Below are 16,978 nucleotides of genomic sequence, written 5' to 3'. Positions count from 1 at the left end.
ACAGCATCCCGTCCGGAGGGGTGACGAGCCACCTGGGACTTGAGGCTTTGAATGGGTATGGGACAGACCCAGCAGGCTCTTAGCAAAGCCTGACATTGGGAGGCCTGGAGACAGCCACGGGGCTATCTGCTGACACATGCACACTTGGTTCTGCTCTAATAGGTAACCGTCTGACTTAGAATCTTCTATTCGGGCATCTTTCTCACCTAGTAAACCGTGGTCCCTTGAACTCAGGACTCCACGTTCTATCACCTCTGGAACCCCAGCCCCCAAACCAGGCCCTCAGTAAATGTGCATCTGACGAATGAATGAAAAAGAAAGTGTATAAACGGACAAGTGCACAAATCCTCATGTCGGAATTCCCAAGGAATGCTAGGAGTTGGGGGTGGGGTGGGAGACTCAAAACCGCTCCCAAGCCTGGCTGAACAAGAAATCCCCATTTTCAGGCTGTAGCCCGGATGAGGCCAAGGGAAGGATTTATTGAGCACGGGATCAGTATTTCATAAACCCTTCCAAACTGCAGAAAAGGCTGCACCTGCCTCCGTCAGTCTGCGGCCGCTAATCCGCTGTAACAGCTCTGTGCCCTCCTTTCTGTCTCCCGCTCGGAGGGCAGGGTTAGCTTGTGTATTCGCCTTTAATAAGCTGAAGCCATTGGGGCGCTGCATTCACTGCTCTCTGCTCCCACAGGGCCGGCCCCACAGGGTCTCCTTGTCGGCTCTCCGAGTGAACAGGGGATTTTGTGTTCGGCAGGGGAAACAAAGCTGTCCCAACGGGGATCCAGTTGGCTATGGATACGCTTCTCCAGCAAGAGCCAGCAGTGGACACAGCCTGGAGCTGCCGTCGGCGCTGAAGGGTGATTCAGTGGCACGGGGGAAGGAGGCGAAGCTGGGCTTCCTGGGAAAGTCATGAAAGAGAGGGAAGCTGGTGGCCCTGCAGCGTCCACCCCACTGGCTGGTTGGCCGGTGAGCCCAGCTGGTTAGGCCAGTGCCGATGAGGCCACGCCTCTGCTGAATTCCCTGGGTGGGCTACACCCCAACCTGGGCAGCTGTCGGGCAGGATGGCCACCCCCCCAGCCAAGACTGCGCTGATCGGCTTCCTACATAGAGAAAAGGCCCTCAAAGCTCACCATCACTTTCTGATGCCAGTAACTGTGGCACCATGATGACAGGTGGTCACAGACACCCCGAAGTCAGCAGAGTGAACAAAAGGTCTATGGAGAAGACTGTACATAGTTTCCAAACCCCACTTTAGTTTCCTCCTGGGCTTAGAGACTCCATTACTCAGCACCCCTTGTGTGAGATGTGGTCATGTGACCAAGTCCGGCCACGGGACGTGGGTAGAAGTGACGCAGACGCTTTCAGTCCTGGCCGGAAAAGTGCCCCCATAGGCACGCTCTTTCCAAACCAATGACTCCAAGGCCCCAGGGGATGGCAGAGCCACATGACTGAAGGAGCCCGGGCCCCTGCTCACTGCCTGGAAGGGAGCCGCCCAACCAGGAACACCTGCAATGGACTGTCAGACGCTTCTTACAGCACAGAGCCTACCCTAACCAACACAGCGTCGGTGAGAAGTAAAGAGTTTGACTTAGGACAGCAGCAGCAGTGTGTACGTGGCAGAGCAGAGAGATACGAGAGAGATCACAATACTGTCTTTACTGGGTGACTGGTTTGGTGTCAGAGGGAGGACATGGGCCCCAGAGAAAAACCACCAGGCCTTTCCACAGCATAGGGCTGCTGGGGAGTGAACAAAACAGAAATCCACAGGTGGTTCCCAAATCCCGATAAAACTTGCCTTCCCCCCAAATAACTCACCAAGTACAGCAGACGTGGTGGGTGCCTTGCCCAGAGCCCCTTTCCTGGACCAGTATACCCACCTAGAGCTGCTGTGGGAGGTGGCGGCCACCAGCTCACACTTGCACTTCCTCCGAAGGCCTGCCCTTGGCTGACAGAAACTGCTCTGCTTGGAAACACCCACACGCCCCATCCCAGCGAGCAGTCCACAGCCAATGGCCAGCTACGTGGGCAGGCACCCAGCCCTTTTGCTTGTAAGCAGGACAACTCCTTTGGGGTGATTCACTGTCTAGACCGCCCATGGAAACAGGCTGAGGCCAGACTTCTGAACCCGCACGTTTTCCTAGCTTCTTCCCCTGCCCTGCCTCCCTCACCCCCTTACTAGTTTCTCCTGAGATCATCCTCTCAATAAATCATGTCACAAGAATCCCTGTCTTGGGGCCCCTGACAACCCAAATGAACGGCTGGCACTGCACCTCTTCCCCCGTCCACAGCAGTACCTTTGCCACAAAGAGGAGGAAGGACAGGGATGAAGTCCAGAGCCAAGACAATCCTAGATTATCGGGCCTAAAAGGATCGCCACCTTCTCAGAGGTCTCTCTCCATCTGGTGAAGATGTCCTCGCCTGCAGGGAGATTTTAGATGCTGAAGTACAACTTTCCAACCCTGGGACTGAAGGAGGTGACCTCACGGGACAGAAGGAATGCCAGGAAACTAGGGCTGTGTCCCACCTGCTGGGGGAGCGGGTAGGATGGCAATGAGTGGAAATCTAACCCAGCCTGGCTTGGAGGAAATTTTAAAGCAGCTTTCACTAAATCTGCTGCCCCAAACACTTAGGAATTTCTCACCTCTCTTCAGCAAGAGGAATCTTTTCCAAGTCCCCATGTCTGATTTCTCTCCACAGCTTACCGCTTGAAAGGATGCTGGCTTGAGGCACTATGGTCCACAGAAACTTGGGAGATGGGAGACCTGGGTCCTCACCTAGGTTCTGCCATCAACCCACTGTGTGACCTCGGCCAAGTCGCTGTCCTCTGGGCCTCAGTCTTCCCATCTGTCAAATGTGGAGGCCAGATCGGATGAGCTATCTCTAGGTTGCCTACTGGTATCAAGAGACAAAATTCCACTCCCAGGATGCCTTTCAGGAGAAACGCTGAGAAATGTGTAACCACCTGCTCTCTGGGAAGAAAAAGCCTTGATTCGTAGCTTGTGCCAATTTCCAAGGTGTAAATATTCCCAGCGTGGCCAATTTCAAACTGCCAGCAGGATGCCCTGAGCACAGAGCTGGGAAGAGATGCCGACAGTCAGCTCTCGGGAGCAGGTGTGCGCCAGCTCCAGCGCGCCACCGATTTTCAGATACCTCTTAGCGCAAAATAAATTCGTTTCAGACCCCGATTCATTTCCAACCTCTGCAAACCCAACAGCTCTCTCCTTTCCTCGATCCTACAACACACTTTACTCTTGAGCGGAGCCCACAAAACAGTGCACATCACACTGGCCATCACCTTCCCTGGGGAGAAGCTGACCCCTCCCATGGAAGGAACTGGAAGGGGGCAGTGCCCCACTGCGCCTCCCCAGAGGCAGATCCAGTGCTCTTACTGCGATAAAGCCCTGCCCTGGGGGGAAAAGACACAGGGCCCCTGATCTGTGTGGTCACCCCTCAGGGCAGAGTGGGACTAGTTTCATAGGCCACACCCGTAGCTTTAGGAGCAGCGAGACAGGCAGCAGAGAGTCCTGCTGGACAGGAGGTGGGGCGGGGGGTGGGGACAGTCTGTGCTTCGTATTAGGTGGCAGGGGGCAGCTGGTAGCCTCCTCCATCTCAAGGCCACGCTGGTCCTGCCAACACTGAAGGTCCATGCCCACAGCAGGGAGGACGCCTGCATAGTGGGCAGGCAACATCCCCCATCCATTCTCCTCTTGGCTTTCCCTCCCCTGGGTCTGGGCACCATCCCTGGTCCAAATCCCTCAGGGTCCCCTCAACACAGCCCTGAAAGAGCCCCCAAGGCAACCACCCGGGTTCTATGACCATAAGGCCCTGCAATCACAGTCTCCCAACCAGCCTTCCAACTAGCTGGGACCTGGAAATACTGAGTGGGAAGGGGCCGAATAGATCATTAGCCCAACACCTTCATTTCATTGAGAAGACTGAGCCCAAAGCTATCAAGTGGCCTGAAGGACACTTTAATTGGGTCACTGGGGTGGGGGGAGGGTCATGAAAAACTCAAAATCCCTGCTCTTAACGATGGCATTTAACATTGCTGTCAATATCACTTGCCACGGACAGAACTGTGTCCCACCAACATTCCCATGTTGAAGCCCTAACCCCCAAAGTGATGGTGTTTGAAGGTGGAGCCTTTGAGGGGTAATTAAGGTTCTATGAGGTCATGGGGGTGGGGCCCATGAGGATGGAATTAGGGCCCTTATAAGAAGAGACACCAGAGAGCTCTCTCCCCGCCAGGTGAGGACACAGCAAGAAGTCGACAGTCTGCAAGCCAGAAGAGGGTCCTGGCCAAAACCCAACTGTGCTGGCACCCTGATCTTGGACTTACACCCTCCAGAACTTTGAGAAAATAAATTTCTGTTGTTTAAGCCACCTTTCTACGGTCTTTTGTTACAGCAGCCCAAGTGGACTAATGCATTACTACTATTACTACTATTATTATCAAGTCTGGAGTAGTTTTAAATCCAGCAGGGTATTTAATAAATCAAAGGGACCACCTCCGGGGTTGGGGGTGGAGGCCTTTACTAACATCAGTGGCATCTGAGGTTCTGCAGGGGCCGAGCCCAACAGCAAGCCAGAGAGGGGACGGACTGTGACGCCGGCACAGTGTGTTACTGTGTGTCCCCTCCCACCAGCGCCCAGCCCGTGACCTGGACAGGAATCCCAAGGGAGGTTCCGGGCACGGCTTTGGGCAGGGGGCCACCCTGCAGGGTGGGGATAGGGTCTCGGCATCCACCCTGCCTCAGCCTAGCTCTGCAGCCTGCAAGCCCCCAACCCCCAGCCTCTGCAGTCAAGGACCCTGTGACATCCTCGTGACACAGGGCGGGTCCTGGGGATTCCAATCCTCTCTCTCACTGACACCTGTCACTTGCCCCGTTCCCATCAGCCAACCCCCTTGAGTCCCCGGTGGGAAGAGCTCCCAGAAGGGCTAAATATTCCTCCCCCACATGCTTCTCTGGCCTCCCAACTCATCCCTTTATCCTCCTCCAAGGCTGCTGGCAGCTCCACCTGCAAAAGCCCAGCCACAGGGGAACAATGAGGGTCCCGAAACCCCCCATGCAAATGGCTTCCTTTGTGCTCCCCGGGGGAGGCCCCCAGTGGCTCTCTCTGGGCCCTGCTCACCCCAGCCTGACCTCTGCCCTGGCCCTTTGTGCAAGCCCCAAAGAGGGGAGGGAAGGGAAGGGGGAGGGGGGAGGAGATGGGGAAAGTGAGGGAATAAGGAAGGTGGTGGGGAAGAGAGACAGAGACAAAGGCAGAGGGAAGACCCAGAGGTAGAGAGACAGTCTAGAAAATCAGAGCGAGACAGGCAGACAGACAGACTGACAGACAGAGGGAGAAACTGGTTCATGCAGGCTGCTCAGAGCAGGGTCTCCGGGCTGAGGGGATGGAAAGAGTTAAGTTGCACCATGTGAAACTGCCATTTCTGCGTGTCACAAATGGTCGAATAAAATGACAATTCCATTTGGTCCAACCTAACACATACGGATCAATCTGGTCTCCAGCCAGGGCGGGTGGAGTGGGCAGGTCCCGCTCGAGAGAAGAGCCCCCATGTGCCCTGGCTCAGCCTCTGGTTCCTTTCCCGGAGGGTTCTGGGGAACTGGGCTGATGTCAGGAAATCCGGGCTTACCAACCAGAGGCTGTTTTGCCCCCAGAGCACATTTGATGATCGCAAACGTCTGGAGGACAGGCCAAGAATGCTGTGCCACACCAGAAACACAGAAGACAGCTCCACAACTGAGAATTCCCCAGCCCCGCTGGCACCTGAAGTCACTGCTGATCGGCTTTTAGCTCCAGCACCCTCTGCTTCCCACGGAGGGAAGTGGCAAGGATTTATGATGGTGACTGGCTCCCTTGTCCCCTCTGCTGTGGAGGTGCCCCTTCCTTGGGGACACTCCCTTAAAGGAGGCCCAGAGCTCTCACCCCACCCCCAGCCCCAAAGCCCAAAGTTCAGGCCAGACGTGGCCATGCCTTTTCCTTTAGACCATGAAGTTAACAATGATGATAGGTAACACCTGTGTAGCACTTTTCATCCGACCCATCACTCCACGTGCGTTCTAGCCTCAGAAGCAGCCCAAGCCTCCCCGCGACCAGGACCCTGATGCGCTTCTAAATATAATACTTTGTGTGGCTCACGATTGCATAATGTTTTAATAATTAAACCATTGAGTAGACCAGCTGTAAAAGACATTTGGGGGACGACCAAGAAAGCTGGAAGGTGGATTGGGCATCAGATGATATTAAAGAATTTTTGTTAGTTTTGTTAGGTGTAATAATGCTGTTGCGAAGATGTAAGAAATGTTCTTCTTTTTCAGAAAAGGAATTCTGAAATATTTAGGGGTGAAATGTCATAACGTCTAAGCTTTTCTTGGAAGATATTTCAGCAAAAAAAAAAAATTGCTGAAGTAAATGGGACACGATGTTAAATCGAAGTGATACGAATGTGGAGGTCTAACCACTCTATTCTCACCACTGCTCCGAGATTTTTCACGATAAAAATTTTAATAAACAATTAAATCACACGAATTCAAAATACAGTAATTTATAGTAAAGCTCAGAATTTTGGATAAATGTCATATTAGGTTGGGCTAAAATTCACCATGGAAAAAGGACCAGGCAAACACTTGGCTATATGTGAGCACAGCATTTCCTGCGATCTTGCAGGAAATGTTCGCTGACTTCAGAAAACTTCACTTTCTAAGCCCTCAGCGGCATCTATTTAATACGACGCATAACTAATAAACGAGCGGGTCCAATGCAGCAGTAGCATTCTGCCTTAATACTTTTGGAGAGAGCACATGGATGTCATCCTGCAAAAACACACCAGGGTTTCTCAACCTCGGCACTACTATCAGCATTTGGGGCTGGGGCTGCCATGGGGCAGCCCTGTGCGACGCAGGATGTTTAACAACATCCCTGGCCTCAACCCACTAGATGCCAGTAGCGCCCTCCCCCTAGCTGTGACAACCAAAAGTATCTCCAGTAATGTCCAAATGTCCCCCTGGGGGCAAAACAGCCCCAGGCTGAGAACTACCCGGAATATATGAGCACAATGAAATAGTTTCTTTGAAGTGCTCTGTAAGCCAGTCTTTTCACCAAAGTTGACCCTCCGTGTGTAATCAGATGTATAACCCGCTTCGGAGATATATTGTATCTTTTCATTTCATATTCAAAAATTCTCCTACAACATAATTATATGGATATCCCATACGTGAGTCACTAAAATGCTACTGAAAGACATTTGGTCGTTTCCCTCTTTTGTTATTATAAACAATGCTGCAATAAGCTACCTCGAAGCAAAGTCTTGTGACATCACTATTCCCTTAGGCTAAATTCCTAGAAGTGAAAGGATGAGGCTAAAGATACGTTTTGATACATGATGCTGAATCGCCCGTCATAAACTTGGCACCACGTTGCCCCCCCATCACCAGAGCAGGTGAGTGCCTGTTTCCCTAACCCTTTCAACACTGGGAATCACTTTTTGTTTTCTAAATAGCGTCAATTCAATAAGGTTTTTAAAATGGTATTCTTGTTAATATTATTTCTTTATTACTATTAAGTGTAATACTTCAGATGCTTATTGCCATTTGTATAAATTCTCTGAATTTCAGGTTCATTTTCTCAGCTCAGTTTTGTATTAGGATCTCTTTTTCAGTGAATTGTAAAAGTTCTTTATTGAGGATATTAATCTTTGGTTATCCATGTTACAAAATTTATGTTTTTCAGCTTTTAGTTTGCCTTATGTTGCTTATACAGATTTTTGAGGTATAAACGTTTTCTATTTTTATCTAGTTAAAATCTTTCCCTTTATGATTTCTTGCTTTTGTATCCTATCTAGAAAGCCTTCTTTACCCCAAGATTACACTGATACTGATATGCTTTATTCTAGAACTTTTAAGATTTTATTTTATTTTTTTAATTATTATTATTTTTTTGGCCACGCCCCACAGCATGTGGGATCTTAGTTCCCCAACCAGAGATTGAACCCATGCCCCCTGCATCAGAAGCGTGGAGTCTTACCCACTGGACCGCCAGGGAAGTCCCAAGAATTCATTTTAAAGATACATTTCAGGGCTTCCCTGGTGGCGCAGTGGTTGAGAGTCTGCCTGCCAATGCAGGGGACACGGGTTCGAGCCCTGGTCTGGGAAGATCCCACATGCCGCGGAGCTACTAGGCCCGTGAGCCACAACTACTGAGCCTGCGCGTCTGGAGCCTGTGCTCCGCAGCAAGAGAGGCTGCGATAGCGAGAGGCCCGCGCACCGCGATGAGGAGTGGCCCCCGCTCGCCGCAACTAGAGAAAGCCCTCGCACAGAAACGAAGACCCAACACAGCCAAAAATAAATAAATAAGTAAATAAATAAATAATTATTTTTTTTAAAAAAAGAGACAAGCATTTAGGAAAACCTAACTAACTAATCCTTCCTTTAAAAAAAAAAAAAGATACATTGGGATTTATGAGTTCACAGCATGAAGGAGAAATTTAATTTTATTATTTGAAAATAAATAGCCATTTTCCCAGCACCGTTTACCGACTGACTCCTCCTTTTTCTCACTGATTTATCATCACAGCTTTATCATACACAAGTTCTTATGTTTATATCTGAGTCTATTTCTGGACTTTCTACTCAGCTTTCGTGGTTTCTCTATTCCTATGCCAGGATCACACTAATGTAAATATCCTGTTTACAATATTTAAAAAATCTGTTAGGGCAAGTCACCCTTCATCACTTTTCTTTTTAAAAACATTCTTGGCTATTAAGAATCACATCCTACCCAATTGAGATGTTTTGAGTAGAATTATGCTAAACTTACAGATTTCAGGGAGAACTGACATGGTACAATTTTGAGTCTTGCCCTCCTGGGACATGGTAAGATCGTTAGTGTCCCTTGGGAAAGTTTTACCCTTTAAAAAAAATACTGTCTGTACTTTTATTGCTATGTTTATCTCTGTGTATTTGATATTTTTGTTGCTGTTCTAATTGGGAGTTTGTTTCCATTATCATTAAAAAACTGACATTTGGGCTTCCCTGCTGGCGCAGTGGTTGAGAATCTGCCTGCCAATGCAGGGGGACATGGGTTCGAGCCCTGGTCTGGGAAGATCCCACATGCCGCGGAGCAACTAGGCCCGTGAGCCACAACTACTGAGCCTGCGTGTCTGGAGCCTGTGCTCCGCAGCAAGAGAGGCCGCGATAGTGAGAGGCCCGCACACCGCGATGAAGAGTGGCCCCCGCTCGCTGCAACTAGAGAAAGCCCTCGCACAGAAACGAAGACCCAACAGAGCCCAAAAAAATAATTAATTAATTAATTAATATAAAAAAACCAAAAAACAAAAAAAAAACTGACATTCATCGAACACTTAACTACAGGCCAGATATCCCATTCTATGCTTTTCACTTGCTCTGACATGGTTCTGTAATTGCTGATACATAAGAAAAGTTACTTTGTATGTTAATTCTGTAATGGTCTCCCTGCACAATTCTCTCACCAGTTTTAACAGTTTTCAGCGGAGTCTCTACAGGCACGTGTCATGACACAAGGCTCTGAGGAAGGCACAGAGGCCCTTCCCACCTCCACCCCACACCTGTTTTCAGGTATAAGCTGATCCATGTGCCCGTCTCCCCCGGCTGCCTTGCGACCAAAGCGATGGGTCACTGCTAACTGGTTCTCCCAAGCCCAGACCCTGTGGCCTCAGCCACGCCGGCCCCCCAGCCATCCACCCTCCCTCCCAAGGGCCACTGTAACGGGCACGTGTGGAAGACAGTGGCTTTTAACCGGCTGTACCTCCATCTCTACCTTGGTTTCAGGTCCCCTGAGGACGCACAAGTTTGTCTTCTCTCTTGGTGGGATGTTACCACACAGTCAGGTGTGTGTGTGTGTGTATACATTTAAGTGTGTGTGTGTGTATATATATATTTCTATATTTTTAGATTACCCTAAATTGACCAACCAGCATGACTACTGAGAGGCAGAATGATGATGGGGAGGTTAATGTCACTCACGGACTCTGAGGCCAGGAGACCTTGGCTGGGATCCCAACTCATTGACCTCTCTGTGCCTCAGTTTCTCCTACGTAAAATGGGGTAACAGCAGTATCTACCTCATCTGGGTGGAAGAAATGATTAAATGGCTAAGAATCAGGAAGAGTGCTGAGCGCGATGCAAGCACGATATAAATGTCATCTCCTCCTCCTTCATTGAGCCAGAATCGATCTATCTTTACTCCTGGGTCTGGTCCAAACACTTCCCGGGATAATACTTATCTGACAGCCATTTACTCATACAGCTGACCCCGGACAGTCCTACATCCTGTGTCACACCATCTTTTGAAAACCAATCAGCACTCAGTCAATTAACAGACCTCCTTCTTACAAGTGGCACGAGCTGCTTACAAGTGATATGGTCCGTGATCCTAGCTCCCCGCCATGGACGCACAGGTCCCTCTCTCCTATACCAGGAGTACCAATGGCTCCCTTACCCGGGACCCAGGGAACCACATCCTCTCCTCAGATGACCCTAAAAGGATGCAGGCTGTGCAGTCAGACCTTTTCAACCTAACACTAGGCAACACGGCCACTGCCATACATCTGGAAGGCAACAGAGGGCGTCCGCCATTCCCCCATGTTGGCTGAGCTATTTCTGCGTGGAGACGAAGTGGGGAGGTACTAAGTGGGCCCCCCAGCCTCAAAAGTCTCCCAGGGAGCAAGAGGTCAGGAAGGCAAGCATGTCCCCCACGGTTGCCCGAGCCCCAGCGCCCTGTCCCCAGGGCTCCTGCTCTCCACCCAAACAAACCAGATTCCCTGCACCCTTGAACTCTGACCTCAAAAACTCAACTTTTAAAAAAATTGTAGTAAAACACACATAACATGAAATTTACGATTTTTAAATGTACAATTCAGTGGCATTAAGTATATTCACAATGTTACCCATCACCACTCTCTAGTTCCAGAATTTTCTGTCACCCCAAAAGGAAAGCCTGTACCCATCAGAGAGTCACACCCCATCCGTTCCTCCTCCCAGTCCTCGGCAACCACTAAATCTTTCTGTCTCTGGATTTGCTTATTCTGGGCATTTCATATAAATGGAATCATACGCTGTGTGGCCTTTTGTGTCTGGCTTCTTTCACTTAGCATAATATTTTCAAGGTTCGTCCAAGTTATAGGATGTGTCAGTACTTCATTCCTTTTTATGGCTGCATGATATTCCACTGTCTGGATATACTGCATGGAGTTTATCCATTCTGCCACCATCCATTCTGTCCCAAAGGTAGATACTGGGCTGTTTCCACCTTTTGGCTATGGTGAAGTCAAGCCCTTTAATTGATTTCCAGTCTTTAACAGGGCCTTACAGTCTGTGAGGAGGCCACCTCGCTTCGGCCTTGGGCAGCCCCACCTGTTCCCAATCAAGTTCTTCTCACGAGCCCTCCCTCTGGCTGACTCTCTACACCTGTCCTCAGGCAAACCCGCATCCCTGGTGAGGAGCTAAGAGACTTCAGCTCAGCTCAACCCTTCCATACACTGCAGTGTTTGTATTTTCCATGGCGTTCCATTGCTTTAAAAAAAATTTTTTTTTTTTAAATTTTTATTTATTTTTGGCTGCACTGAGTCTTCATTGCTGCACTCGGGCTTTTCTCTAGTTGCGGCGAGCGGGGGCTACTCTCTGTTGTGGTGCACGGGCTTCTCACTGCGGTGGCTTCTCTGGTTGCGGAGCACAGGCTCTAGGCACGCGGCCTTCAGTAGCTGTGGCTCGCAGGCTCTAGAGCGCAGGCTCAGTAGTTGTGGCACACGGGCTTAGCTGCTCTGCGGCATGTGCGGTCTTCCCGGACCAGGGCTCGAACCCGCGTCCTCCGCATTGGCAGGCGGATGCTTAACCACTGCACCACCAGGGAAGCCCCTCCATTGCTTTTTCACTGAGCACTTAGGATAAGCCCGCCACTGAACCAAAGGCTTTACCCAGAGCATCTCATTTAATCCCCACAACAACCGTACACAACAGGGTTATCATGACCCCGGTTCACAGGGGAGGAAACAAGACCAGGCAGAACTCCCAGCTCAGTGCCCTTCCCCCACCCACCGCCCGAACACTCGGCCAATACTGCGTTCAACTCTTATCAGCTCGTTTCCTCTACTCACCCAACCTACCCCCTACCCTGGAAAACCAAAGCCTAAAATGAGAACAACCCAAGTTTATCCAGCGGCAGGTCTATAAAAACCCAATTGCCTTCCATGAAAAAAATGGAGGTGCTGCGAGGCCACCAGAGGTGCCATCTCTCAGCCCACTCCCACCCCACACCCGGCAGCACCTGAGGCGGGGCGGCTCCCGTAGGTTCAGCCGCCAGGCTCCCCCGAACGGCTGCCGGGGGGCCTCAGAAGCCACTCCCACCCCCCGCGGGACCACTGGAGCAGCTGGCAAAGGGCACCACTCGGGGCCCCAAAGGGGGTGAGTGCAACTGGGCCAGAGGGTGGCCCCCAGACCCAGTCGGGGGCGGCGGGGAAGAGCTGGTCGTTCACTCTCGTACCTGCATCCTGGGTCCAGCTTCCACTCGGACGGCAGCCGTATGCCCCTTCAAGCCCAGGAGGCCAGCTGAAGTCAGCAGCTTTCTGGCCCCGCTGAGAGGCGGCCCTTCCTCCCTCAGCACTTCTTGGTTCCGGCGTCTACATTCAGTCTCCGGGGGAGGCTCACGTGGGCTCCCACGTGGGAGCCGTTTATACCAGGGAAAGCAGCAAATGCTATACATCAGGCCCCGCCCCAGCCAGGTGTTAACTGTTTACCTGCGTGCCTCTGCTCATGGGGATCTGCAAGGCCCGTGGAAGAAGCAGGTCAGCAGAGGGGGGAGGGGAGCAAGCAGACATTTACAAGGAAGAAGAAAGCTGATTAGCAGGAGAAGTTCAATCCTCCCAGGAGAAGCAGGGCAGGGAGGGCCCAGGACCGTTGGTCCCACCCCTTCATCCTTCAAGGAAGCAGAAAAGAGAAGTCTTTGCTCTGTCCAAGGCCTCACAGCCAGGGGAGAATCAACCCCAGATCTCCCGGCTCCAAGACAGTGCTCCTTCTGCTAAACCAAGGGGTCCCCACAAACCAAACAAACTCCGACAGCTACCTCGGAGTTGATGCGGGGCAAGGGAAGGCAGGCGGTGGAGGTCTCTACAACCACAAGTAGATGGGTTTAGTGTCGGTGGCCCCATCTCCCTCCTGGCCCCAGGCTTCCCACGGGCACAGGGTTCCTTGCCTCCCTGCCCCGAGACGGGGTACCAGCCAGCTTAGCCAGCAGGTGGACAGCATTCCCGGAGTGAGCTGGCCCTTCAAGGGGATGGGTTCAGGGGGAGGTTATGTCCATCAGCTTTCAGGACAAATTCTTGGTTTATTAATTCTCCTCTGTTCCGCAGGCAAAAGTAAACAAGCTTTTCTCAGGCAGCCCAGCACGGAGGCCTTCCCTATTCAAACACTGCAAGAATCGACAGGCTTGGAAGTACTGAGCTCCCAGGCCCCGCTCCCCAGGGGGCCCCCTGGCCTCCTGCCCACGACGTCCCTCCTGCTGAGATGAGGAGAGCAGGGCCTCTTTGTGGTGGCAGACCCCAGAGTCCCAGCGCCCGCAGTCTAGACCTGGCCCGAGTTCTCCAGAAAAAGCATCACAGATCCTGACCATTCGGAGACCCAGAGAAGGTCACAAAGGGTCTGGCCAAGGACACAGCATCCCAGCAAACATCACACCTGCTCACTTAGCCCCTCTGTGGAGAAAGCACTTTGTTAAAGGGTGTTCATTTACTGTTTGCATCCATTTAAACCATGTTTTTAAACGTCCAGAAAGAAGAAAGGAAATAAACAGTGACAAAATCAAAAGGAGTCAGAAAAGTTAACTGAGAGTTGATAAAGACTTTTCAAAGAAAAATGCCAGAAGTGTTTGTTAGTTGCCCAGGAATCTTTTGTCTGGTTGAGCGGAGATCGTTGCATGCTTTATACCAGCTTCTTGTGGTGTGTACAGAAATCTCATGAGTTGTTTTTTGCTTCTCCTCTATTTTTGTTTCCATTTCCCCATTTCTAAAGTGGAAGGAAAAAGCCAAAACCACTGCAAGAAACCGAAAGACAAGGTTGCAAGGACCAGAAAAATGGGAGGTGAGAGAGAGAGAGAGAGGGTGAAGACATGCCTTGTCCTTGGCTGAGCGGTGTTCTCAGCCCCGGTGAGTTCTGATGGGACTCACGTCACAGCAAGGAAGCAAGAATCGCGACTACATTAACTGGAAGTGTCTTCTCGCTTCACAACTGCTCTACCCGAGATCTGAACGAACTGGGCTCTTCCTTTTATTGTGTTTTTACCAAAGAGCTTCCTCCTCCTACCTCCCAGGCACCCGGGATGCTGCTTCCTTCATCCCCTTCCCAGCACTATTTCTCCTGTAAGTGTCCCCCGAGGCTCAACCGAAGGTGACGGAAGACTCTGCCCAACCACCCAACACCAAAATATCTTTGGTTTTCCCCGGTGTAGCCTCCAGCACTCCCTGAAATTTTCTGTCCTTTCCTCTTTGAGGGCTGTTTGGTGATGGCGCACATCCAAGTTCTGAATCCATTTTCTCTCAAGTTCCCAGGGCATGGCCAATATTCAAAAAAATCCAGTCTATCCTCATGTATTCAGGTGGGGACTTCCCTGGTGGTCCAGTGGTTAAGACTCTGCACTTCCCCTGCAGGGGGCGCAGGTTCGATCCCTGGTCGGGGAACTAAGATGACGCAGGCTGTGCCACGTGGCCAAAAATTAAAATTAAAAAATTAAAAAACTAAAGTATTCAGGTGACCACATGGGTGCACAGACCTCCCCAACAGGTGGATCTGGGGAGGAGCAAAGGGGTTCCCAGAGCTGACACCAATGTCCCTGCAAGGCCCCACTGTCACCATTCCTGCCCCCCATTCCCACTCCTACTCCAAGTACCAGTACACAAAAGCCCCATGTGACCACAGGCCCAGGGCGCTGGGTACAGCATGGCCTGCTCTCCTGGTGCCCCCTCCAGCCAGGCTCCGATCCCTCTCTGTACCCAAAGCCAGGACTGGGTGACCCTTCTTGTACCAAGGACTGGTGACGTCCACGGACGTCACAGTGATATTTTTACTTTCTCACAGTAATGTTTTTAAATGCAGAAATAAAATCCATAGGACTACAAAGGAAACTAATAAATACTGAAATACACTTAACCCAAATATTTCCAAAACCCCAGATTTATGGTACAGTTACGTAATGTATGTGTTTCTTTATTAACGATTATAAATCAGGATCTAGCAGCGGGTCTGGTAACTTCCATCATTCTGAAGCAATTTAGTGAGCATAAATAATATTCCATGATAGCTGCACCAACTCTAACGTGATGTGAAAACGGCTGGGATTTCTGCTGGTGGCCAAATCACTGATGTTGCTGGCCTGGCTACGGTTTGTGGCCCACCTTTGCAATAAAGAAAACTGTTTTGTTTTTGTTTTTTTAGGTCACACCACACAGCATGCAGGATCTTAGTTCCTCGACCAGGGATCGAACCCACGTCCCCTGCAGTAGAAGTGCGGACTCCTAACCACTGGACCACCAGGAAAGTCTTTTTTTTTTTTTTTTTCCAGGAAACTCTTGATTTCAGTTAGAAGGAAGGGACAGTGAGGGGGTGAGTCTCTTCCTGTCCCGATTCATGCCCTCCCCCCCCAATTCTGTTTGTGGACCCCAATGCTCTAGAATGCCTTTTTCATCCCCACCACCCATCTCCTTCCTTCTCTGCAACCCCGAAAGGAGTTACCCCCAGCTCAGGTGGCCCTGGGCTGGAAGGCAGCTTCTTACCCTCGCTGGCTGAGCAGGAGGAACGTGGTTTTGAGGGTCCCAGGCTTGGGAGACAGGCTAGCCTTAGGCACCATTCTTGGAAGGGACATCGCAGAAAAATGCCCTGTGGCTCCATCCTCCTCAATCCAGCCCAGGGGTACCACTCATACCAACCAGCACCCCGATGGTGGTTCAGAGGAGTCTGGCCCCTCTAACCCCCTTCCCCAGGCCCCACCCCACCCCACAGCAAAAGCAGGAAAGCAGCAAAGGGGGAAGCCTACCTTCGGGCTCCTCCACGCTGCTGGCTGCAGTGGTCGGCGGTGCCACGGGGATCTCTTTGTGGGGTTCAGGATGGGAGGAAGGGGAAACAATAAGAACATGTTAGAGAAGAACGAGTGCAGTGCAGACTCCTTCCAACCTTCCTGGGCCCTCCCTCCCAGCCCCACTCCTCGCCCCAGGAGAGGACGGTCAGGGAGGAAGGGAAAGCCGGCGTGAGGGCCCGGGCACCCTACCTGCTCTCTTCTGGAAGCCGTCCCTCCGCCTGGCAGGGACAGGAGCGAGGGGAAGGCAGGACCCTGACCCCTCTGCTGTCTGCGTGTTGTTGACTCACCTCGGCCCCTGGGGCAGAGAGAGGGGTCCCCGGGCCCCCTGCTCATCACGATGGTGCTGCGTGGCCCGGTCTGACCTTGACTCACTGGTGGGGAAGGGGTCCATGGCAGGGGTGACATGTGAGGGGCTGGGAGGTGTCTTCCATGTGCAAGAGAGGGGCCTGCACCCCTGGCCCAAGTTCCCACGGGCTCACATCTTGCATCTCACAAGCTAAGGCATTTTCTCAGCGGGCAGAAAAGACTGACAATACGGAAGACTGTAGGGCCTGACAGAAGCATGTGCTTTTTGGGGACCATTCCTCTCCTACCTAGAACGGCAACTAGTTTCTACAAGCTCCCGCCTGGTGCTCAGAAAACGTGAGGAGGTTCAGGCAGCCTCTGGGAAGACCCAGGCTTCACCTCCCCGGCTTCCTCTTTCTAGACTAGGCCAAACCACGAACTGAAAGTCCCTGAGGGACAGGGACCCACCTCCCCTGCTGAGTGACCATGTGAACAGGGGGTCACAGAGGCCTCCACAAATCCCACTGATTCTGGCCACCATCTGACTATTAGGGGTAAGACCTCCCTCGGAACCCCAGACTCTAGATTAGCTG

The 16,978-nt window shown here is 51.4% G+C and overlaps 1 protein-coding gene and 1 long non-coding RNA gene across 4 annotated transcripts in view; both read right to left on the bottom strand.

The window, feature by feature from the left end:
- LOC309650306 overlaps window positions 1-16,978 on the bottom strand; it is a 394,390-nt gene that overhangs the window by 187,084 nt on the left and 190,328 nt on the right. The window lies entirely within an intron of this gene.
- NTN1 (netrin 1) overlaps window positions 1-16,978 on the bottom strand; it is a 191,102-nt gene that overhangs the window by 35,409 nt on the left and 138,715 nt on the right. For all 3 annotated transcript variants that reach the window (XM_082441391.1, XM_082441390.1, XM_082441392.1), the window contains one exon: window positions 16,059-16,112. In XM_082441391.1, coding sequence (XP_082297517.1) covers window positions 16,059-16,112 — 54 coding nt within the window. The remainder of the gene's footprint in view (window positions 1-16,058; window positions 16,113-16,978) is intronic.

The sequence above is a fragment of the Balaenoptera physalus genome (genome assembly GCF_965194825.1).
Source record: "Balaenoptera physalus genome assembly, chromosome: 20".
Lineage (NCBI taxonomy): Eukaryota > Metazoa > Chordata > Mammalia > Artiodactyla > Balaenopteridae > Balaenoptera > Balaenoptera physalus.
This window is presented reverse-complemented; position numbering and strand designations above follow the sequence as displayed.